The 25,930-nt window shown below is 36.2% G+C and overlaps 1 protein-coding gene across 2 annotated transcripts in view; it reads right to left on the bottom strand.

Moving 5' to 3' along the window:
- ANOS1 (anosmin 1) overlaps positions 1-25,930 on the bottom strand; it is a 122,010-nt gene that overhangs the window by 81,874 nt on the left and 14,206 nt on the right. For both annotated transcript variants that reach the window (XM_085540909.1, NM_001323185.1), the window contains 1 exon segment: positions 16,673-16,720. In XM_085540909.1, coding sequence (XP_085397035.1) covers positions 16,673-16,720 — 48 coding nt within the window.

Genomic DNA, 25,930 nt, shown 5'->3' with positions numbered 1-25,930 from the left:
GAGCAAACATGGCCTTTTTAGGCATAAGCGTGGTAAAAATATATTCCATAAACAAAAACAAAAAACAACAAACAAACAAACAAACAAAAAACAACAGGGTGTTTCTCTCCCAAACTGTTCATCAAGCAAAAAAGAGAAAATGACAAAAAAGCTCTGAGGAACTTATGAGCTCACCAAGATGAACAGCTCCTCTTCACTATTTCAGAAGCCCAAAGATTTACAGCAGTCCCAAATTTTGACCCCTATGTTACCTCACAATTTTCTTAGGATGGCATAGTCTGTGTTCATTGAAACTCTAAAAGTAACTTTTCGTGAAGTAGCAAAACCAGGAACAGATACAGATGTAAAGTATTCAAAATGCATTAACAAGGCAAAACTTAAGAGTTCTCAAAGAAAAGTCCTTTCAACATTCTTTCCTTATGAAGGGAAGAAAGTCTGTACTTATCAGGAAGATAACGCTGAGGTGAGAAGATATGCATGACATCTGGAATCAGAAGGTGATTAATGTTTGTGCTTCTTTTCTCCCTTTTCGTGGCAACTTCCTCTAAAAAAGTCACAATCTTGTAAATGCTAGAAAAAGTCATTATACAGATCAAAACTAATTCACACAGTGGAAGAGTCAAAAGGCTTTTAAGCACCTAGCACTTTAAACAAGCAGTTTAAGCAAAGGGGATTTAAAAAGAAAGTAACATATTTGAGAACTATGCATTTCTACATAGGCAGGTGCTAGATTACATAGATACTGCAGCAGAAATAAAAACAAATGAAAATGTTCCCACTTTACTATGCATCAGTTTCTACCTTAAAAATAATAATAATAATAATAATAATAATAATAATAATAATAATAATAATAATAATAATCTCAGTTATGTGAAAATACAGCAATGAAAATATCAATTACATATAAAAACTGTCATTGACAATGCAATGTTTTGTGAAAACCTCAGCCTTTAACCATTTCCAAAAAAACAAAAACAGAAGAAGAAATTGTGCGCTATTCTATCAGCTACCTCCTGCAACTTACAAACAAAAAATCTCCTCCAGGCTGTAGCACGATTGCTAACTCTTCAGCTTGAATGAAGTAATTGCTAGGAAAAGACTGTGTCATTGCAGTGCCCTGACTTTCACTGGTTTTCTCAGGATACAAAGTAAGACAAGCAATGCTGGATTTGTCTTTTGGGAGGAATGACCAAGATCTCTGGATTCAGATTTCAGAAAAGCCTCCTGAGGCAGGTGACTGAATATCATTGCCAACATCAATTCATCTGCTTCAAAGAGAATAACTATTTTAAAATGCATATGGGTGTATAGGCATATAGAGTATTACCAGTCAACAAAAACAATTATTTCATAAGAGGTTACATGAATAGGTTCATTTAGAAACTGTTAAAACAAGGGGCATGTTCAGTATTTTCAGTAAATGTTGAGTATGATGGTATCAAAATAGATTCAGACAATTATCTTGAAAATATACCATAGTAGCTTACATTATAAGATCTAGACAGGAAGTCTTGTATCTCACATGAAGTGTGACTAAGCGGATCAGGCTGCTATATATAAATTTGGAAGCACACATTTGTAGTCTTTCAATTTTCTTTCAAGCATATTTCCATCACATTTTTCCTATCTCACTCTCTATAGATCAAGCATCAGTGATGTACTAGTCTTCTTTCTGCAAGCAGAACATAACTAGAATAATCACTTTTCAAAATCAACCTTTTTGATACATTAAAGTGCATGTTAATGTTCTGCATTAAGGGGCCAAGAGAGGGAAGAAAGATCTTGTTAAATTACTTAAATTACTTGTTAAAACAGGCGGAAGAACACATCAGTTTCTGCAAAGAGGCACAGGTTAGAATTCTTCCTATTACATGTCGTGTAGAGTAGTTCTGCTGACAAACTGCATTACACAAGCATTAAGGCTTTACAGTCGGAAGATGAACATATGTGACACAGAATATACTTTGTGACATGATGTAAAAATTTCAGCTAGTGTGTTTATCACTACTGAGTTTGTCATATTTTAAAGCTTAAATTTATTATTACAAGATCTTCCTAAAATGGATTGTACATGACAAATGTTAGAATCCATGGTTTTACAAAATCATCTGTTCTCACTTACTCATTTTGTGTGCACATTTATACTACATGGAAGAAAGCAAATAATGCATATTAAAGTATATGTTGACTTAGTCTTCTTTTCATCTATCCCCCAGTCACCTATGAGATGTGAATACTAACTTAAACCTTATTTCTGAACATCTTCATGCTACCGGAAGACCTGTGTAAACACACACAGCAAGGCTGAACCTTTACATCTGCCCTACATATTTTACTAAGTTTTAGGAAGTTTACAAATCCATTCCTTTCAGAAAAACACCTTTTTTCCTGTAGCAGTCACATCGTTTAAACTATTTCTTCATGTCCTGAAGTGCGTAGACCACATTGCTAATGCCTGTACTTGTGCATATAAATCTCTAATCTGTCAATCTGGTTCCCCATGAATAGACTATTTAGGTTGGGCTTAAAGCAGTGGGAAGTCGACCTACACGAGAGAGTTCTCTTGTAAAATGACCGGAGGTCAGTGTTATTATCTCTGTAGGCTACCAATGGTGTATTTGTTCCACCCTATGTATGAGTCATTCATTTATAATAAGCTCCACTGCTCTTTGAAAGTACGGAGGGATGGATACAAAAGCTTATCTTCTGTCAATTGGCTGAGGCATAAGACTCAAAAAAGAGATGTCCTCAGTATTTAACTGTTCAACTAGAAGATGATTAACTTTGTTATAAATAAATGAGAGCTTACACCCAAACCTCAGTAAAATTATGCTACAATCACACTTTTATTCTGGCAGCCACTTTGTTAATATACTTCCCTCACCTTTGAAGTTCTCATTGTTTACAAATGCCTACTGAATATGTGTACTGTCAACAACACCTTCTCATTAAAAGCAAAAGTGGTTAGAAAAGCCATTTAAGCAATTTGATGAAAGTACAGCATAATTATCAAGATGCAGTTCTGTATCCCATGTTTATTTCTCGTACACAAAGCTTTAAAATGATACAATTTAAATAGTACAAATAAAACAAGCTTGATTTTCAATTTGAAGTAAATTATGCACAGACTTAGGTTCACATTTTCCTGAGTCTAAGGAGTTAGAAGCAAAATCCTCCTACTGTTTGAACATTTCTCTTTTATAGACTTCTTGGGGGAGTGAGAGAGGAAGATGAAAGGAAAACACAGTAAAAGAAAACAGTTAAGGAATTACTGCACTCACTGATATTTGTAAATGACTGCTAGATTCATGAAAAAAAACTATGCTTCTAATGAATGTATCTGTAAATGAATTTACACAGTAGCGTTACTCATACTAATTTATCAACCATAATATAAGTGTTATTTAAATGTTTTGCATGCTTTTCTTATCATACAATCCTTTACACAATTCCATTGCTGCTATTTTTTCCTATCTTACTCCATGTCCCCGAGGCCCTTTACTTAAAAGCCTTTCCACCTGTTCTCTTCATACAATGTGGCATTTTTAGATGGTAGACCATCAAACTAAAGAGAAGTTTGTTAAGGCTTTCTTAATACAAGAGACAAAGGTGTCAAGACAGATAAATTTCTGTGGTGTTGTCTTGAAAAGATACAGAACAATACAACTTGGCGGCTTGACAATTCTTTCAGGCTTTGTTTACTGTTCTTGCAGCATTCACAGTAAATGAGATCACCAATAAGACAAGGTCAGAATATCATGCTACCCAAATGCTGGGTAAAATATAGCACAGAGCATGCAAACAGAATGTCATATATCATTACAGAGGAGCTCACATTACTGTAGGCATACAGTACTACACATCAGTAGTACTTGGACTTAATGCAACACTTACCACTTTGACAGACCACACACAAAAAAAACCCTACATATATAATTAAATAGGACAAATATTTTTTCTACTTTTAATAAAATTTTGTAGCCATAAAGAGAAAGTGTAGTCAGTGTTCTGAGATGCAAATGTAGATATTACAAAAACCTTTATTTACCCAAGTTTCTCAAACCTATTCATATCATTTCCAGGTTATATGCCTGCTTTCAAGTCAAGTACCCATTGTGGAGTCACTTGCAAAGCTGAAACAGTAGAACACAAACAAGAAGCAGAAAGGTCAAAACAGGCCTGACATCTTCACAGGCCTGACTTCTCAATGACAGATTTCTCAAAACATACTGTGCTTCTTGTTAAGCAAGTGTCACAAGTCTCTTTATTGTCTTCTTCAAAGGTGTTAAACAGCTCCATACTGTTTGATAACCTGTCATCACTCGACAAATGTTGGTAATAAAAAGAAAAAATGCACCAGCTTTCTATGACAGCACTATAAAATATATTCTAGAGCTTTCATTAAAATTCACTATTTGATAGAACAACAATAAAAAAATACAGCTTTATTTCAGGTATTTCAGCCGTTCCCCAGGGAAAAAAAAAAAAAAAAAAACACAGTAAAAACTAAACTATAATGCCTTAGATGCCACTATGAACCAATGGATCAATGAAGCAAGTTTCTGTGCAAACTCAAAACACACTTGCCACACATGCATCTGTTCTAATTCCACTGATCCACGCTGAAAACCTTGACAACCTGGGGAAAGAACTGTTCAAATGATTATGATATAAGCTTTTTCCTTTTTGTGAACAACTCCACTTTCTGAATAGAAGTTAAATTTATATAAGAAGAAAACATGGCTCATTTCCTAACAAGGGGGAGATTGTGTAGGAAAAGATCAGATGTGCAAAAATCCTCTTCATACATGATCTGCCTGGCAGCGCAGGCGCCATCCCTGCCAGTTTTCTGTTAAGTTGAGAGCATGTCATCTGCCTACCCTACTGTACTGACCTTTCACTGCTCCTTCACGGCCATGCTGTCCTCTTACCATTACTTTTACAGAAAGTCTTAAATATGTTGGTACGATCTGTCAAAAGTAGACGTTTAAGTGGCCACTAGGCAAGTTCCACACTTTGTAAATGCATGACACACTTTAAATCAGTTTCACAGCTGACAATCTTCCTACCACTGAATCAGTAAAATTTCTGATTCATTCAATCTTGCTGTCTTTGTAATTAAAAACAATCTTTATGAATAGTGTTTGCAACTCTATTTTATTGTCATTGTCCCCGGAAATAAATAAATAAATAAATAAATAGATAGATAAATGAATAAATAAAATTGAAGGGATGTCTTTAAAGAACAGCATATAGATATACTTGTTTCCTTACCGTAACCACTTCCAAATGTATTATAAAATGTACTTGCAGAGTGATGAACCTAGGAATAATGAGGACAAAGAAGCCTTTCTCTGAAGATGCTGATGACCTACTTCTTTGCCATTTAAAGAATTAAATTCGTTCTGCAGTACATTAAAGTCCTTATTAAATCCAGGAAACATGAAAATCAGATGATTTTCTCAGTCAGATACTACACTGAATGAAGTAAATATTGTGATTTTATACAGCACTATTATCCTTTAAAAATATTTCCACATAATAGAACTGCACTAAGTTCTGTTTTCAGTTTATTTAAAAATAAAAAGCAGAAAACAAGGCAAGAAATCAACAAACCAGTTATCTCCTTTGCTTTAAAACACTTGGTTTGTTATTCAAATATATAACTATTGATTATTTTTAAAATAGTCGGCTATGAAATGGAAAGATTTAATTGCTCTTTTGAAGAAAATGAGCAAATAAAAGGATTTTTATTTTTCTCTATCATGGCCCCACCCTACCAAAAAATGTAATCACAATTATCATTGGAGTTATATATGATGACTCAAAGTGAAAGATGATTTTTAATGAGGAAAACTTGGAGTAGTAACAACTCTAAAGAAAGACTGCTAATATGCTAATAACTGCTAATATGCACTTATCTTCAACTATAAATGATGGTAGGGAAGAACAGATTTTCAGTGTAAAACTGTTGGAGGATTATCTTTCTGAGACACCAGCAGTTCTTAAAAAAGTATTAGTTGAGCTGATGATCATCCAAGGTGGCTACGGCAGGTTTCCTAAGTTTGTCATTGATTTAAATTGTTACTAGTCAAATGTTATTGTCTCAGTGCTACTTTACAACTGTAGCTCCTAACTTAACAAATATCCCACCCATTCCCTTCATGCTCACAGTCCATTATTTCTGCCACACAGTGAACGAATAATGAGATCATCTTATCACTAGATTCAAACAAAAATGAACAGCTGTACCCAGACTGATCTCTGCCTGCTGAGTCTGACCACACACCTGCCTGAGCACTCTCACCACCCAGAAAGCAAGCATCGTTAGTACTCCTCCTAACAACAGCAGCATGAACCAGACATGAATTTGGTACTTTATATGGTACTTTGAGGCCAAACTGGAAAAATTACAGAGAGCAATGTATCACAATCCACTTGCTGATGAAGTCTGATTTGAATGGACATAAGTTGTAAGCAATGACAAAGTAGAAAGTCTATGCAATACCTTGGTTTCTAGCCATGTTTATTAGGGCTAGCAGAGTATTTTGATTAATGTAGAATAAATATTTTTCTATCCCAAAGAAGGTCAAAATATACCTAGTTACTATATAGCTAAAGGTTTAACATTGACAAACAAGTTGTAGATATTTCATTCCTAATATGAAACTGCTTTAAAAATAGTTTCTGAATTCCCGAATCTGGAAAATTTCTATTATCCTCAAATGATGTAGTTCAAATCCCAAGTGCTTTAATTGAATTTTCCTTTCTTGCTCATGCCTGGATTCATTGCAGATATTTAATATGTTTTAGATATATTCAAATATATATAGTTCTATAACAATAACATTGTCTCTTTGAGAGGAAAACATAGACATCTGTTTTCTTTATTTTTCTGTAAACTCTTTGCATGTATTTGGTGGAATCCAGAAATGTTACATATAATAGCAAGCACAGCATATTCTGGAGAAAAGACCCTTGTTCAAAATTTCTTGTTTTATACTTCAGAGAAAAAAATCCCTTTCCAGAACTCATTACACAAATCCTTCATTTCTAACGACAAACTGAGAAAAACCTTTCTCAAAAAGCATATCTCTTTTATGCCAACTTGCACCAGCAACAAAACAGTACTAAGATGAATAGTTAGCCTTCTCTTCTTCCATTTCCATACAGCACATCCTGATGGTATTCCTTCATGAGCAATTCCATATATTGAAAATGAGCCCAAAATATTTCTTCACTTTTCCCACGAACATTAAGTACATTTAGCAATATTCTAGAAATATGAATATGATTTTCCCCTTTTGTAATTCTTCACTTTGTATGAAGTGAGGATGCAAACCAATTTTAAATTACAGTGCACAACATAGCCTCCAATTTCAGAAATATATGTGACTACAGAAAAGATACAATATTGGTAAATAGGCTTGAGTATTCTCCTGTGTCTACTTTCTGTCAGTATCTTACTTTTGGTGATTTCTGCCTGGTACATTTCTACGCTGCCTCTGTATAAACAAAAATTTTCAGGCTATTGAAATAATTAAAAATATTTGATTTGATTAAAATCATAATGTATGTAGTTTGTAGAGTAAGCACGATTCTTATGAAAAAACTGGCAAAGAAGGGTTACCTTTCTGATCCATTAACCTAAGAGTATACCCCAAACTGATTTTATGCAAAATCTCCAATGAAAATCAGAAAGGAGATCTGCTTAAACTTATTGGCAAAAACAGTTCTTTGACACCATACTCCCTTAGAAACATTTGTTTTTGCTGAACATAGAGAGTTATTCTAAGATACAGATGGTGTTAAACAGCAATTAACTCTTTAAAGCCTGATTAAATATCACACCGAGTATATGAAACTTGCAAGTTCTTTTTCTGGAAGGACAATGCTTCTGTGCTCAGGCTGCTCTTCAATTCTTTCCAGGTACTAAAAAATGGAAAATAGCCACAGCTCCTACTTCTAGCTCAATGCACTCTTTACTGCTCAATCTAAGTGAAGAGAAAAGCGGCTCTTACCTCCTTAACTATGCACCTCTCAGCACAGCATCCTCAACCTAAACACATTTTTCTATCTCCTTCAGTATCACAATAATGGAGAAAACTCCAAGTCACTTGAAAAAGTACAGTCTTGCCTTATGTTTGTTTAAAGTCATTATTTCTTACCCCAGTGGACTTACAACAAGGGTATTGCCAACTCCTTTTAATAGCAAGTGTTAGATAGAGACTTGCATGGTTTTCAAGCTCTATCCCTTTACAGTGGCTTGAATGTATTTTACTACTACATTACAAGGTCACTGTAAGTAAATTTTATCTTTGTCACTTAACTAGAGCTATAATTGATCTAACTCTGCAGTTGTCTCCTACAAGAGGAGAAAAGGATCATACACTCAAACAGATTATTACAGCCTGTTTTGCACGAGGAATTAATTAGGTTAATGAAATGTACTTTAATACGACAAAATTAAGATTCTGATCTCAACTGCAAAGTTATAAATTTTGCACAGATTCTCTGATTTATATGAGCTATTAAAATTCCGGAGTTGCATTCATGCAGCTGAGCTTAGGGAACTAAAAATGTGTTTGAGAAATCATAACCTCAAATACACTTGTATGTTATATATTTACCTCTGCATTTTGGCTGCAAAATTACTGAAAGATGAGGAAAAAATATGTACAATGTTACAGCAACCTGAATGGTGAAAGACCTGGGAAAACTCTAAAAGATTTAAAAGTTTAATTATTTTGTTTATTTTAAAGCATATTTACCACTAATGTGTTAGCGCCTGTAGTACTGTCTGTCTTTCCTATCTGACCAGTGCTTCTCCAGTGATGACTGGTCATCTGCAATATGTTACTTAATCAACTGCTTGCTAGATGGCAAAGATTTACAGTTGATTAAGCTGCATAGCTCAGCTGCTATTTCAAAAGTTTCTAGGAAGGGATTATTTTTGTGCTCAAATACCTCTAAATAAAGGGTTCTGCAGTCTCAATATCCCTGGATTCTGAACAGTGTTCACTGAAGCAGATAAAGCTAAGTTAAAGAAGCATTTAGTGCTTCAGAATGCCAGCCTCAATAAATATCTGTCATGCATGTGTGTGTGTGTGCGTGCCCATGCACACATTTCTCTCCTTAGCTGTAGAGCATTTTTGTATATATTGTAGAGTACGCAGACTAAGGCCTAAAGCCAACATTTGCATTTTGCATTTTGAAACTGGAGTTGAGGCTCCTGTGCTATTATCTTCAAAGTCAGTGCTAGTACAGTTCAGCCACTAATGACAATTTTGTGTCCTCTCTCCATGAAAGAGGGCTACTTAATCTTTGGCTGGCTATGCACATCATTGACTCATTTTTCTCAGTATTCAGTAGTTCAAATTTCAAACAGCACAGTGATCAGACTTGCTTACTTTTGCTAGCAAGTGGACCAGATACAACCAGCCAGAAAAGGAAGATCCTAAACAGGCATTCTTTTCTATATATCTATGAGGAAGATCAATAACAAATTCCAAATGAATGAAAAAATGCTGCACAGGGAGATACAACAAATAAAATCAATTCCTTTTTAACTATCATAAGGGTTCTGACAGTGGTGATTAATTTTTAAAAGCAGAAAAAATGAGAAGAATGTACTTCTAGCTGTTTTTTATAGAGACAGAAAGTTATCAGTAGAACCATCCAAAATGAAGACTACCATAATACCTTCCAGGAGCCCCAAAGATCTATTCTTCAAGTCAGAAAAGATTCAAGTTGAACAAACAAGTAACCAAAACTAGTGTCTAGGAAAGAACCCTTTCTGTTTCACACTACCACTCAAAACAAGTAATAGGGATTAAGTAAATTATTTCAATAGCAATTTATTCTAAACCTGCAAGTTTACTTTTCTAGTTGGTAACACGGTAGAAGAGTGGAATTATGATCTTGACTGCAACTATGAAGAGTATGAACTTTCTTTATTTCCTTTTATTTCAATATCCCATATTCTACTACACCTGCTTTTTTGATACTAAAAAAAAAAATAAAACTTGCTATTTACAAGTATAGAGCAATATATCAGAAGATTACAAAGCATTGTAAATATTGTATGTATTTTAACTCTGTTAATTTCTCAAGGCACATAGAGAACAAAAAGATTCTTGCCATCACTGCACTAATGCTTTTGTATAAGCACTGAATCACAAAGCTTTCTTCTACTTCTTCACACAAAAACATCCAGAAACTTCAGTCAACTCTTAGCTACTTCAGCTCTAATCATCTAATCACTATTGCTCTTCCAAACCTCTCTACCTTTCTGTAGAAGAATGCACTAAAAAATCAGAAATGCAAGCAGTATTACATCTGCCTTCTTATCTCATATATGCTTAGGATTATCTTATTTATTTAGCAAACCAACAATGTGAGCAATTCTTCTAAACTCTGACTCTATTAAATAGTTTTACCTTATCTTTAAGTAGATGAAAGAAAAATAGCAGATTAAGAAAGAAATTTTATTCCTCCTTTATTTCTTTCTTTTTCAAATAAAAATTAAAACATCAATTACCTCATCCTCAGGGCTAGCACTTAAATCATGATAATTTACAATAGAAGAATCGCTATTCCTCCTAATTATTACAAAGTTATCCCTATGTTGCTGTGGCATTCTCGTGTAAATAAGAGTGGCTCAACTACTTTCCAGCAGAGATGTAAGTTTCCAGGCTAAAAAAACTGGAATGTTCCAGCCATTTCAGGCTAATGATCTCTCAAATGCACACTAATATGTTTGATAAAAGTCTCTCAGCATGTGTGCACAGAATGCTTACCATAAGAATGACAGTACTATGGGCAGGGCAAATCACTGACACCATTTCAGACTGAGTTTGATGCTGGAGGCACAAATTAAAACTGTGAGCTTTCATTTCAGTGGGCTTTGACAGATGGAAGAGTGCATCAAATCTCTAATTGTTTAAACCATTAACTCATCTTTCCACCTGCATTATCTTTCAAAAGAGCTCGGCTGGAAACCTGGAAGAATTGTTCACAGACTGAATTCAGTAGTGTGTCCTATTCTCAAATGAAATCAAGGTTGGTTTTTTTTGAACAAGTATGTTAAATTTGGCTGCAGTGTTTGTAAACTTATTAATCTTTACTTTCACATTTTCCTCTCAGCCCTGAAAACTCAAAATAGCCTTTCAGCCTTCCTGAAGAATCAATCAATCAGGGACCAGTGCCTTGACTGCTGGGAACAAGAAAGTTCTATCACAATTCACAGTGCATTATGATGATCTCCATTTATCTCGTCCTTGAAAATGCCACTGCACATGCAGTTCTAAATTATGCCTGCTGGTCTTTTGACTTTCAGTTGCTTAAAAACTTGTGTAAGGAACTGTAAAATATATATATATTATATATATATAAAATATATATATATGTATATATGTATGTATATGCCTTTCCAAGGCATTCTGGCCCCTCTTTAGAATAAAACGCATTTTTCACAAAACAAGAACAAATGTAGAACACTTTGTCATTTCATATTACTCTCACCAGTGTTTGACTCACTGTTTTAATGGGGAAGCATTTATAACCTGCTCCGCACTTCCAAGTACTTGAAAAGTAAATAGTGTCTGTATTACGGAGCTTACAGACTGGCAAGGATAGAACATGAGCAGTAACTATGTGTTGCATTCAGTTTAGCAAGACTCAATAAAACAACAGAAGGTAGTGGGATTTAAGGAAGGATCTTTGAGAATGATGACTGCCAGGAGTCATTCTAGGCTTAGAAAGCATAAGCAGAAAAGAAGAAAGGGGCCATGAATATAATTAAAGGACTGGAGCATCTGCCATATGCAAAGAGGCTGTGAGCCGCGACTGTTCAATCTGGAGAAGCAAATGCCTGGAGGGAACTTACCTTATTGGGGTGAATAAGAAAATATAGTCAGATTCTTCCAGTAGTTCCCACTAATCAGACCAGAGGCAATGGGCACAAGTTTAAAAACAAACAAACAAAAACAAACAAAACACACAAACAAACAGAAAACTGGAAATACATTCTGGACATAAGAAAAAAGAATGGACAAACACTGAAACAAACCAATGTGGAGGTCTATATTTGTGGAAATACTCAATGCCCAACTGGACATAGCCCTAAACTGTGATTCTGTGTGATTCTGTGATTCTGTAAACAACTTGCTCTAGTTGACCCTTCATGAGCCAAGAGGTTGCACTAGCAGCTCTTAAGCCCTTCCAACCTAATCTATTCAGTGATACTTCCATAGATCTGTAAGAAATGAGTAGATGGGGGTACAGAATATAGACCATAGTAGAGAGGAGGCATAAAGCTATGTAAAGATTTTCAGAGGATGAGTGGAAGAAATACAAAGTTTCAAGTAAAACTTATGTAAAGATTTGAAGGTTAAATTTTATAGCAAGTATGAAGTCAGTGTGGGAGCTCAACACACAGCAGTTTATTGTTAATGTACAAAAAGAGCAAGCCTCTAGTGCAACACTGCTTTCCTTGAAGGATTTGAGTTGACTTAGAATTTTGTTCTATTTCAGACACTCATGACAAACCTGACTATTGCACAAAGGTCAAGAATACAGTCTTCATGTTTACCTCACATTTGAAGTAGAAGACAACTAAGAAAGCCCTCAGTTTTCCACTGAGCCCCCTGTAAGCCAAGATGTAGCAGTGTGTGATGGCAGTGGATACTAACTGCTGTTACCAAAATAGACAATTTATTTTGTGATCCCATAATAAACCTAATTATAATATATAGGTTGTTCTGAAAGTAATGCCTCCTACAACAGATATTAAGAGAACAATAACTGTTTGGTAGAGCAAATTCTCAATCACAAAACAGTACTTTTCAACACTGTCACCACCATTAGCTATGCTTTTTCACCATCGATGAACAAAAGCCTGCATGTGGAACTTGTAAAAACCTACACCAGCGGAAGTGAACCAGTGTTGTCACCACTGCTGAAACACACCACCCATCACCTCACAGTCTTCATATCCACTGTTTGGTCTCCAGAAATACTCAGCAAGCATCATTGGATGTCAGTAGGTGTCTTTTTTTTTTTTTTTTTTCTTCATGGAGAATTTCAGTTCCACATCTTTGCTTCATCCACACTCGAAAAAGATGCCATTCTGTCAGACCATCCCTCTGCTGCCATCTATCACATGTCAACAAAATGAAATGGAATACTGGTGGGAAGGTTGAGCCAGTACTGCAGTACCACCAATATCCACCTCTGTCATAGTGGGTCAGTGTTACAAAATAGGAGGCACTACTTTTGGAGCAATCCTTGTATGTTATTTATGATATAATAAATTCACCACCTAATTTTAAAACAGTATATGCATTCAAGAGCTTCTCTGAGCTTTACTTTGTAAAACAGACCACTAGAGAGATCATCTTAAATTACTTATAAAATCACTGGTGCGTACTTTGATGTTCACAGTCACACTTTTGTGATTTGCTTCATTAACATAATAAAACTAGTACTGTGAACTATACAGGTAGCAATCTACAACCATTCCTGTGAGAGCAACATCTATTTTACATGGTTAGATTTGCATCTATTTGAAAATTAGTTGCTCTGGAAAGTATTCATCTTCTAACTAACAGCTGTTGGCTATATTTGTACTAGATGGCAACAGTGTAATTGTTTGAATTAACTTCAGAGGTACTTCACTAACAAAATGAACAAAAAAAAATTTTTTTTTAAAAAAAAGAGATCTTCTATGGAAAACTTCTACTACAGAAGTGTCCTTATATATAAAGAATACAGATTTTCATGAGGAAAAAAAATAATTGGCATTGTACGCAAGTAGTCCAAGTTCTATGTTCAGAACTGTGTCCACAAAATTACCACAGATTTCAGTGTAGGACTAGTTCTCGGAGAACAGTGCAGAAGGGTTTGCTCCAGCTTTTGTCAATTCAGGTCTAGGAAAACTGAATCCAAAAGGTGTTTCCAATGAGGAGAAAACAAATTGAAAAGCTCTATAGTGAATGCTTCACAACAATATTTTCTTTTTCTAACAGGAATAGCTGCATACTTATGGGAAATCTATAAACTTCACAAGAAACAAGGAAAACATAAAGTGATATGATTGTAAAGTTTGTAACATAATTTAAAACTTGGAGTCATTACATTTTCTGTTATAAAATAATACTAATGTTTAGCATTCATTCACCTGATTTTAAGAGACTAATACAATCAAAGTAATCTTCAAACTCATAATACCTCATATCTATTTTATGTGGACTCATAATCATGGAACAGATCCTTCTGGAAGACATGCCAAAGCACACGAGGGACAAACGTGTGATCCAAGACAGTTAGCATGGCTTCACAAAGGGCAGATCATGCGTGATCAATCTGGTGACTTTCAATGATGAAATGGCAGCATCAGTGGACAAAGGGAAGGAGAGTGGTTAGGCCCTGGAACAGGCTGCCCAGGGAGGTTGTGGATGCCCCATCCTTGAAGGTGTTCAAGACCAGGTTGGACAGGGTCCTGGGCAACCTGATCTAGTAAAGGTGTATGTTTGGTGGCCCTGCTAGGCAGGGGGGTTGGAACTACATGATCCTTGAGGTCCCTTCCAACCCAGGTCATTCTGTGATTCTGTGAAAGGGAAGACAATTGATGTCATCTACTTGGACTTCTGCAAGGCCTTTGACATGGTCCACCACTACATCCTTATCTCTAAATTGGAGAAACACGGATTTGAAGGGTGGATAAGGAATTAATTGGAAGGTAGACTGTCCTCCCTCTTCTATGCTCTTGTGAAGCCCCAGTAGTACATCCAAGTCTGAGGCATCCAAGAGGGTCCAGAGGAGGACCACAGAGATGATCAGTAGGCTGGAGCACCTCTCTATAATATAGGCTGAAGGAATTGGTCATGTTCATCCTGGAAAAGAGAAGGCTGCAGGGAGACCTCATTACAGTTTTCCAGTATTTAAAGAGAGATTCCAAACATAAGGGAAAACAATATTCTTGCATGTGTAGATAGTGAAAGAACAAGGGGGAGTGGTTTTAAACTAAAGGAGGGGAGGTTTAGACTGGATGACAAGGCAGAGTTTTTATTACTGAAAGAGTGGTGAGATGATGAAACAGGCTGCCCAAAGAGGTTGTGGATGCCCCATTCTTTGGAGGTGTTTAAGACCAGATTGGGGGTTTAGGACCAGGGTTTAGGCCCCAGGTTTAGGACCAGGGGCCCTAGGCAGCCTGGCCCAGTACGTGACCTAGTGGTTGGTCGCCCTGCCTGTGGAAGGGGAGCTGGAACTTGATGGTCCTTGAGGTCTCTTCTAAACTAAGCCATTCTAAGATTCTATGAACTTCAGATTGATTCAGAAAGATGTTTAGATAACCTCTTTCTTGCTTTAAAAGATGGGCTTTTCCCGTATGACTCATTCTTTGCTAAGCAGACACAAACCATTCTAAAATCTTTCCGACTGGATACTATAGCAGCTTTGATAAGTGAATTAGAAAAGTACAACAGGATCACTGCAGTACCACACAAGACCATCACACCCTCCTTTAAAAGCAATTTATTTATGACAAATCCCTTTTTCTCAAGAATGATAACATTCCATTTCAAAAATTCAACACATAGCAGTGTGACAAAACTAATCTTTTCCCTCTCTCTTCTTTCACTGATATGTGACACATATTTTTTAATACCAATGACAGTGTTCAATTTTGTTTTTATCTTCTTGTAGCAGTACAGTCAATAACAGCTCATTTCCAATCTCATACACTTCAATGGAAACAAAATTCTCTCTTTAGTGAACCAACAATCTCTTCTTAAATGTAAAGAAACTGTTACATGTAAAAAATCAAGGTCAGTGCTTACATAAAGAAAACAGTACAGAATGATGCAACTGTTTTAATCCAATTTGTGCTATAACCTTCACAGAATAAATTGAAGATAAAATGCCCATATTATTATAGAAATACATTTCAGATTAGGTAAGAATACTGGAGAAAACTCTTCACCATTATCAAGTAAACTTCCAGGCCATTGAAAAGATGCATCTCTTGTTACATTTATGAACAAACAGTGCCTGGAATGTCTAATTCCACTCTTACCATCAAAGCTCCCAAATCACTGCTGTTTCTGTTCAGATACCACGATAATATTTTTACACAGTCAGTTGACTGTTAGCTCACCTACTCTCTAAGCTTGCCAAATCAAGATGTTAAGATTGCACAGGGCATCAGTGACCTGTTTCAAGAATCATTTCAAAGAAAATTCAGTGTCGTGAAAAAAATTAAATACTTGAATTGAATAAAGAGTTGAATGTTGGCATACAATGGCACAATTCAGTGAATTTTTTCAAGTGACTGACAGTTTCATTGTGCATGTGCAAAAATAGTGAAACTTTCTGATACAGCAGATTTCAGACAGCATAAAGTTTGTTGATAACCACAATCACTTATCAACCAATTGTTGTTTGTTTGTTTTTCTTCCCAGCTAAGAGTTATATTGGTTTACCTATGCTCAATATTTATCCTCAGGCATAATTCCTTTGTCCTTAAAAAGTAGTCCATTTGGGTTTAATTTTTTAACATTTTATTATGGATTGTGGTTTCCAAATGAAAGATGAAAATTACTTAATTTACACACAACGTGGAAAGCAACCATATATCTTCACAAATAGGACGTGGAAGAAAATAACATACCTTTGAACACTGTTTGTGATTCTGGCACCAAGCAAGTGACCCATTGTTCTGAAACACAAATAAAAAAAGGTAATTAGACTACAAACTGGTGTTTCAGCCATGTAAGATAAATTAGTTGCATCTACATTTCTAACACTAAAGGTATCTTGCATCAGATGAGAAGTCATTAATATAGATTTGGATCAGACACACTGGGAAACCCAGGAATCAAAACAAAGCATCTATTTTTCCTGTTATTCTTGTACCTTAAGCACCACATTTCTATATATCTTTTTTTTTTTTTTTTTTTCATATGAGTTCTAAAGCTAGAAATTTCTATTACTGTATTACTTAAGGGGCTCTGGGAATAATAAATGTAAAGATATATCTACTGTTTTCCACTTCTAAGCTCATTTAAGAGCAATTTCAAAATTCTAGTTCATACAATTTAATTTCAATATTTTATGAATATTTGTTTAGTTTTATATCCCAGCAGTTTACTATGCAACCATTATTTGATTTTAGGATACCTCTTTTTTTCTGACTTTACCATAGAATTTAGCTAAAACTGAGATTTGTTAACATAAGAAGAGTTAGCTGTGAGCAACATGTCAGGTCCAACCCCTTCAGAAAGAGAGACGTACATAGAAGAAATAAAACTTTAGAACAGCCATAAATAACACACACTAGTGGGAATACTTTGGTATTATCCTCAATACCATATGAGGATTTATTATCTCCACTTACAGATCTAGCCAACAGTAATGTTAAAACAATATTTTATGTGCTGCTTCCAATTTATCCTCCTTTTCTTCTTCATATAAAATGTGACAGAGGTAGCTGATTGCAATAACAGATTAGTAGTAGCTCACCACTTTATTTCAGTTATGCTACTGCTTTCCACTGAACTAGAAAAAGCACTCCTAGTTTTTGAATTACATCTGTTACTAGAGACAATAAATGTCCAGATGCATGGCTCTCCTTATTCATAATATATAATGGCTAGAAATGTTTTCATTTCTCCACTTAAAACTATTATTACTTGAATTCAAAAGTAAGTTTAGCAAAATATAAAAGCCCTGTTTAACAACCTTAATTTCACACAAACTAACATATGAATGATTCTTCACTGTAAAAGGTAAACGTGAGTTCTACAGGCTTGCTTGGAACCAGAGGGTATGAGAGGAAGCAAGAACACACTTCACTCTCCATCTTAGAAAACAGATAACACAAGTTACAAAAACATTCACTTATGTATTTATTTTTCCTGTTTTTAATCCAGTGTAACTGGTAGAAAGTCTAATTTCCAAGAGTCAGAAATCTTGTCTTTTACCTAGAGCATTTTGCATCCCAAAAATCCTTAGTTCCCTCACTCAGCCATGGATCATCTCCTCATCTTGCACATGCCTTAACATAACTCCAGGAAGATCTGCTCCATGATTTTCCCAGGCACTGATATGAGCATCACTGGCCTGTAGTTCCCTGGGTCTTCCTTTCTCACTTTCTTAAAAATGAGAGTGATATTTCCCTTCAAGTCATCAGAGAATTTCCCTGACAGTCATGATTATTCAAATATGAGGGCAAGTGGCTTGGTAACCATTATCAGCCAGTTTCTTCAGGACCCTGGAATGCACCCCATCCAGCCTCCTAGACTTGTACACATTCAGCTTCATGAAGTAGTTTCTGACTTGCTCTGCCCTTACAATGGGAGGGATTTTACTCTAATTTACTCTAATTAGAGGGATTTGCCTCTAATTTTAACCCTCCTGATCAATCTGATCATGCCTGTTTCTCAAAGGCAGTTCCTTGCAATCTACACACTTTTTAACATAGAGGGTAACTTCCACATCCCTCCTGCCTTGCCTATCCCTTCTAAAAAACTTGTAGCTCTCAACTGTAGTATTCCCATTGCATAATTTATCCCACCAAGTTTCTGCAAAAGCAATGAAATCACAGTTTTCTAACTTTCCAACTAGTCCTCCTTCTTTCCCTCGCTGCATGCATTGGTGTAAAGGCACTTCATCTGGGTTACTGGCCTCATTATCCTCTTGGAGAAGTCCTCCCAGATTCCTCTGTGGCAAATTTGAGGCTTTCCTCTGCTGTTGCCTAAAGTGACAGTGCTCCTCAGCCTCTTTTCGCCATTTAGAAGTATTTCCCCTCCCCCGTCAAATCGTTTAAAGCTCTGATGATCAGCCAGGCTTCCTACTCCTTATATTCTTGCCCCTCCTGGTCAGTTGTATCCCATCAGATATACTCAGTCTCTTGAAGGTCCATTCAAGATCACAGTACCTGAAATCCTGAGCACAACACCATCCATGCAGTCATTCATTTAACTGGTCTCTTCCTTCTACCTGTCCCCAACCAGAAGGACTGAGAACACCACCTGTCCTCCCAGCACTTTCAATATCATGCCAAGGGAAAGTAAGCCTTTTTAAATATTTTGTCATTTCCTGATTGCAGCCTACAGTGACTCTGCTTGAAAGAGCTGGTGTAGAGAGTAGACCTTTAGCTTTATCGCACCCAGTAACCTCTTCTTAATGTCCCAGATGCAGGTTCCCAGCAGGCAGCAGACCTCTCCGGAGGTCAGCAAATAGATGCCTCAGTGCTCAAGAGATTAGAAAAACAAAAGCAGTGGAGGGGGGGGCGGAGGGGAAATAAGACAAATACTGAAAAATTTATCATTCCAACTTTCCATGAAAACACAAACCATAAGTACCTGGGACATAACAAGCCAATGCAGCAGTAGAGGCTGGGGAAAGCGCGGCTGGTTATTTGCCAGGCAGAAAAGGACTTAAAAGGTCTGGTTGACAGCCAGCTGAAAATGAACCAGTAGCATGCCCAGGTGGCCAAGACCAGTGCCACTCTGGCCTGCATCTGAGATAGTATGGGCAGCAGGACTAGGGAAAGGACTGTCTGTCCATATTTAGTGCTACTAAAACCACACATCAAATATTTTGTTCAGTTTGGAGTCCCTCACTAGAAGGATACTGAGCTTCTCATGTGGGAGCAAACAATGCTATGTAGCTGGTGACAAGACAAGAAAACAAGACAAATGAAGAGTGGCTGAGTGAACTGGGTTTGTTTGGTCTGCAGAAGGGGACCAGGGGAGATACCATTGCTCTCCACAACTACCTGAAAGGAAGCTGCAGCCAGGAAAGTGTCAGTTTCTCAGGTGACAAGTGACAGCACAAAAGAAAACATACTTAACTTGCACCATGGGAGGTTTAGATTGGACATTTCAAGTAATTTTTTCATTGCAATTGGCTGTTCAAAGAAGTAGTGGAGTCCCCAACCCTGGAGGTATTTAAGAGACACATGATCATGGTTCATTGACGGACGTAGTAGTGTTAGGCTGATGGTTAGATCTGATGATCTTCAGGGTCTTTTCCAATCTAAATGTTTTTCTGATTCTACTTGCACTGAAATTGATTAATTGGTATCTCTAAAGAGTCTGAGTGGGCTTCATTTCAGCAGGCATAAGTACAAGCTTGTTTTCCCCCAGTAAGCAAATACCCTGAACAGTTAAGGTAGAAACCTCTGTGTTCTGTGTCATCTCATGCCTTGAAAAAAAGCAAGCTGTGCAGCATCAAGCAAAAATAAAACATGTCAGAATCAGTCCCAAGCAACAAGAGACTACCCTTTTACTGGAGCAATGGCAAAAGACAACAACAACAACAAAAAAGACAGAAAAACAATTTATTTCATTTGTACCCTCATCCATAATTATCTTTTAGAACATAGAATCCTTCTTTTGAAGTGTCAAAGACCAGTTGTGAAAAATGAATGAGCCACTTAATCTAAAATGACAATACCTGGTATCCCTTGTACCAGTTTTGGAATTATCTTCTCCCCTGCAGGAAAGTGCACATCCAATGCACTTTTAAGTGAAACCACTCTCTCCTAATGACCTCTCTAATACTTTAAAAGTAACAATAAATAAATAAATAAATAAAAATAAAAACGAGCCCTTCAAATAACAGTTTCCCATTGATGTACAATAGAGCAATCAATAGCTGCTGTAGCTGCTGCAGTGATGAATTTAAAAAGACAAGTTCCCAACATATTCCTTAAACTTTCAGAAAGTTCAGCAGCGTGAAATCATATGTAATGTTAAAATATCCCTTATACTGTGCCCCATATACATTTCCTGCCTCTACGTTCACTGAGACAGAAGTTAATATAAGGATAATAGCAGGACTAGGGGAAATGGTTTTAAGTTAAAAGAGGGAAGATTTAAGTTGGATGTTAGGGGGAGGTTCTTCACTAGGAGAGTGGTTAGGCCCTGGAACAGGCTGCCCAGGGAGGTTGTGGATGCCCTGTCCTTGGAGATGTTCAAGACCAGGTTGGACGGCGCCCTGGGCAACCTGATCTAGAAAAGGCATATGTTTGGTGGCCCTGCTAGGCAGGGGGGTTGGAACTACATGATCTTTGAGGTCCCTTCCAACCCGGGTCATTCTGTGATTCTGTGACTTATCAGTGGCAGTTCTGTATGTTCCTAGATTCAGTTCTAATGTGTGAAAAAAAAAAAAAAAAAAAAAAAAAAGGTGCAGAGTGGAATTAACAAATTCAAATTAGGCTTTTAATATCCAAAATGCCAAAGCACTCACCTAGGAATGAATTTCAGAAGAGCCTGAATACTTAATAAGAAAAGGTACCAAACCCAGAAGATAGCAAATCCCAAAGAAAATGTTCTTTCTCAAGGCATTTCTACGGAGCATAAAAATGAACTTGAAGTAAATATACAAAAAGGGGAACCAGAGTCACACATATCTCTCCTGGGCTCTGGTTTTTTAATTATCCTTCTGCATACAAATAACTGGCTCGCATTTTTCTTTGGAAACTTGGCTGAGAAATGAAAAGAGCATACCTTTTTATGTAACAGCTAGAAAACTTGCCACAGAAGTGTCTCACCAATCCAGAATAAATTTAAGCACTTATGCCCTTTGAAATTACTTTTCAACATGTCTGAGGCAAGACTGAAACCTTACCAGAGAAACTAAAACACACTATAGAAATAAGTGAATGAGCGAAGTCATAAAGCCCAGATACAAGGTCTACCTCTAGAAAGCAAGACTGCTATTTAAAGGACAATTTAATATATGGGATAATAAAATATGCTTTAGTTTCTTCACTTCTAAGTATTTCCCCCCTACAAAGCAAATTTGAAGATCATCCACTGGGGAAGTCATGGAGACAAAAGTGTTAGTATTCGATAATACCACCCATAAAACACAACAGAATCCCAGAATTCCTTGGCTTCCATCAAGGGAAGATATTTTCCATGATCCTCCATACAAACAACTGAATGCACACACTTTGTTCTTTTTACAAAATTTATCACTATGTTGTAAATTATGGAAAAATTAAATCCCTAGCAAGGCATTTATCTTGCTTTGCAATGGTTATAATAAGAAATTAAATTGTATAAAGCAAGAATCAAAAAAATCTTAAAGTGAACATTACTGAGCAGGACCATTTCTCACTGTTAGATAAACAGCACCAGCATTTGCATATATAGCAACTGTTTCCACTATAATCATTTGATTGGGATGCTTCATTCCATCCTGATAGAAAATTATTAGTCTTCAGTCCGTTACACTTTCATCACCTCTAAGCTATATTAAGCCATGTGGCAACTCCAGCCACTACTAGAAAGCTCCAGATAATACAAAACAAGTAGTAGGCTGAGCTACAGGTGTGCTTGGCTCTAGCCCTGCCTCGTGGATATATTTCACATCTATTTAGTTAGTAGTGTTTCCTGGATGCACACTGCACCTCATCTCTGGCTCTTTCTCCCAAATGGACTTGGGTTCCTGTGCTTAGGTTTCACTTCATCCCAGTCTCCATCCCAGTCTCCTTTTTCTTCAGACTGGAGCCCCGGCCTGACTGTGGCTCAGTGCTGAGCCTTGTCACCTACACCTGACACTGTCCATCCTGGGCAGGCAGATATAGGCTGTCCCTTGGAGATAGCACTGCCTGCGCAGGGGCAATCTTCAATTCCCTGGCCCCCCAAAGCAGCTGTCCTTGCTACAGTTAGAAGTAGGAGACTCTAGGTTGGAATCTATAACAACCTTTATTTTTTCCTGATGTGTTAGAAATATTCCTTGATCTCACTAGCAAAAGCGAAGGTTAAAATTTCAACAATAAAACCAAATAAGGATCATCCAAACCATGTAAAACAACAAAAAATGTAAGACCTATCAAAGCAAAGAAAAAAAAAAATCACTTAATGGGACACTAACATAAGAGAACACGTTTAATGTATTACCATCAGGTACTTGAACAACTTTAGAGTGAGGGCTTTACATTAAAACTGGTACAGATATAACAAAAGAACCTTAACTGTGTACATTCCTCTGCCATCCTACAGAGTGCCTACAACAGATGTAACCCTTTTTCTTCCTTTCCTTCTTTCTTTTTTACTTCAAATAAACTAATGAACAGAAGAATGCATTTTTAGAACAAATATGTGGTGACTTTCTGTTACTGTACCTAGTCACCACAGTCACTCAAAGTGAACAAAACATACATCCTACTTAGCAGAATCCCTTTCTGCACTTAAACTGTAGAAAAGTAAATGTTGGTTACTGGTTAACCCAAAGTAATTAAGTTAAAGAGGTGACTGGATGTGAGAAATAGTTATAAAACTGATCTGCCTAATAGTTGACTCAACATAACTGCAGTTTGTAAATACTAACCAATGTTAAATTATCATGCATAACAGCTTGAGTAATACTGCAGTCTAATTTTAAACGTCTGCATTTACCACCAGCAAATTCATATCACCAACAATTTAATCAAGGTACCAGCAGTACTAGCCATGTGTTTTCCTTTGGATTTAGAGATGTCGCAATCATGTAATGCAGTAGCTCTGATCACAATGATACAGTGGGTTCCTCTTGTGGATGTGTGGAGATGAACAGAACCACACTGAACTTAACATTGCATTGATATTTTCCAAACAGTTCCTCAAAGTCACCTTTAATTATTGTACGTATCACAGAACGTTCTTATGAAAGTTTACATCGAAACAACTTTACATAGGAAAACACAAGGAAAAAAAAAAAAGAAAAAAAAATAAGATCTGAGTAATTACAAAAGCTATTGAGTAAAATCTGCAACCACCACCTAAATTGTGAGACACAACAGTATTCGCTGAGAAGCTGTTGTCATTAGTAGGTTTCTAGAAGACAGCTATCAATATCCAAAGGTCATTACCAGTGAAACAGTGAACAATTTGAAAGCTGCTGATTTTGTTTAGATGCGTAGTTTTGATTAAATTTGTACCTCCAGTATGCAACACCATTTCTCTTTTTACAGTAGTGCCTTCTCAAATGGATAGAAAAATGACTAAATAAACACAAGCTGTAAAAACAAACCAGCCACAAGATTCCTTGTGTCTCACTTGTGAGTTATGACTGCCTTCTTGTGGTTTCACAGACTTCACTGTTACCACTTCTAAGAACAATCTCAACTGAAGTTTTACTCCATATATCAAAAGTTTATATCAATTTACAAAGGAAGCCAGGATGAAATAAACTTCATTAAGCAGTAGGAGGAAGTAAAGACACTAACTTGAAGACTTTAGAAGTAAATACATAATCTCACAGTAAAATGTATACTTTGGTCAAATCTTGCACACATTTCTTGAGGTTAGGTAATCCAGTTGAGATGAACAATAGCTAATCTAAAGCATGAATAGTCAACATAAAAGATGTCTCATCAACTAATTGTTTCCACACTCTACTTCAAAACCCCCACACTTCCAACATATTTCCTAAGGTGACCTTTGTAACATGTCATAAAGCAGATTTTGCTACACAAACGAAATGATAACAGAAGTGTATGCTAGTGAGAAATAAACACTTAACAAGAACAAAACAGACTACTAAAATGTAGATGTTTATGACCTATTTACATACATTTTAAAAACAGAGAAAATGTGAGAAAATATGATCTACCAAAAAAGCAGTAATATTACAGGTTTCCGAAATGTGCTTAAGTGCTAACTTACATGACATTATAACTGAAAAAGTCAGTTCTTATGACTATTCTGTTTAACTACAAGATTATTAGGTAGCAGAGTGATTCCCAACAGTATGTGACGTGGCATACTTATGACAAGCTTCATTCACCTGCACTGCTTACCAGCTGATATGCCAGGGTCAGCTACAAATACATGAGGGTGTCTCAACACTAGGAATTAGAGTGAGCCACAGCATATCCGTTGAGCAAAGCAACTGGTGTTGACAGAACTAATGCCTGCACTAGATGTATGCGAAGGTTTCTTATCCCTGAGATTAGCCTGGTCCCACGGACTCAATACGCATTAACTGTTAGAGCACATTAAGTTCCTGAAGATCACATCTTCCAGCAATGTTCATCCAGAAGAAACCTACTGCATGAACTCTCCAGTTGATCCATGGTGTTAAAAAAGATAATCACGTAACTCAAAGGTCTCATTCCAAACAGACACTCGGACCAACATTAAAAAAATATGTGTAGACACATCCCTGAAACTTTTAACAGCTTCCACAAACACAGCAGAGAAATATTTCAGTTGTTCCTTCTAGACTAGATCTTCCTCATAAGCCATCTTATTTCATGGCCATCCAGAGTACCCACCACACTCCCTTCCGGATTTGCAACGGGTTAAGAGTGTCTTACATACTGAAGAAAATAAGAATAAACAAAAGGGTATTAAAAATATATATATATATATATTGTTAGATCATCTAAAATGTTTATAACTGTATATTTATATATATATACTAAATATATATATATATATATACACTATTTCAAACATGAATTGGTACCTATATCAACTAGAAGTTGGCAAATATACCTATTTCTACTTAGAAGAAAAATAAATTTCATGCATTATCCTTCTCAACAAAAAGAATTTGTGACAAATATCCCCTATGCTATTCTAATTGTCTTGATATACTACTGTGGAATGTCTCCTTTTTGAACTGTGAAATGTAACAGGCTTGACAAACATTATTACCAAAATACATACTTAGTTTCAATGTCCCAAGTTCTTTCAATATTGTAAAAGCATGCAGAAAAGTGTAATCTCAGTACTAAGAAATAGTACAAGTAATGATCATAAAGATTAAATATGCAGTTTAAAATTTTTATTACTATTACACATTGGCAGTTCCAAAGATTCACATGTATTTATAAATATTTTTTTTCTGTATAAAAATCCTATTTCAAAAGACTGTTACTTCATAGCAATGCTCTCAGAAGTAACAAATGTCAAAATCAGCACAG

Source organism: Coturnix japonica, chromosome 1 (assembly GCF_054131305.1).
Source record: "Coturnix japonica strain WE chromosome 1, WE-NBRP24, whole genome shotgun sequence".
Classification (NCBI taxonomy): Eukaryota; Metazoa; Chordata; class Aves; order Galliformes; family Phasianidae; genus Coturnix; species Coturnix japonica.
Note: the sequence above shows the minus strand (reverse complement) of the source record. Positions and strands in the feature narration are given on the sequence as shown.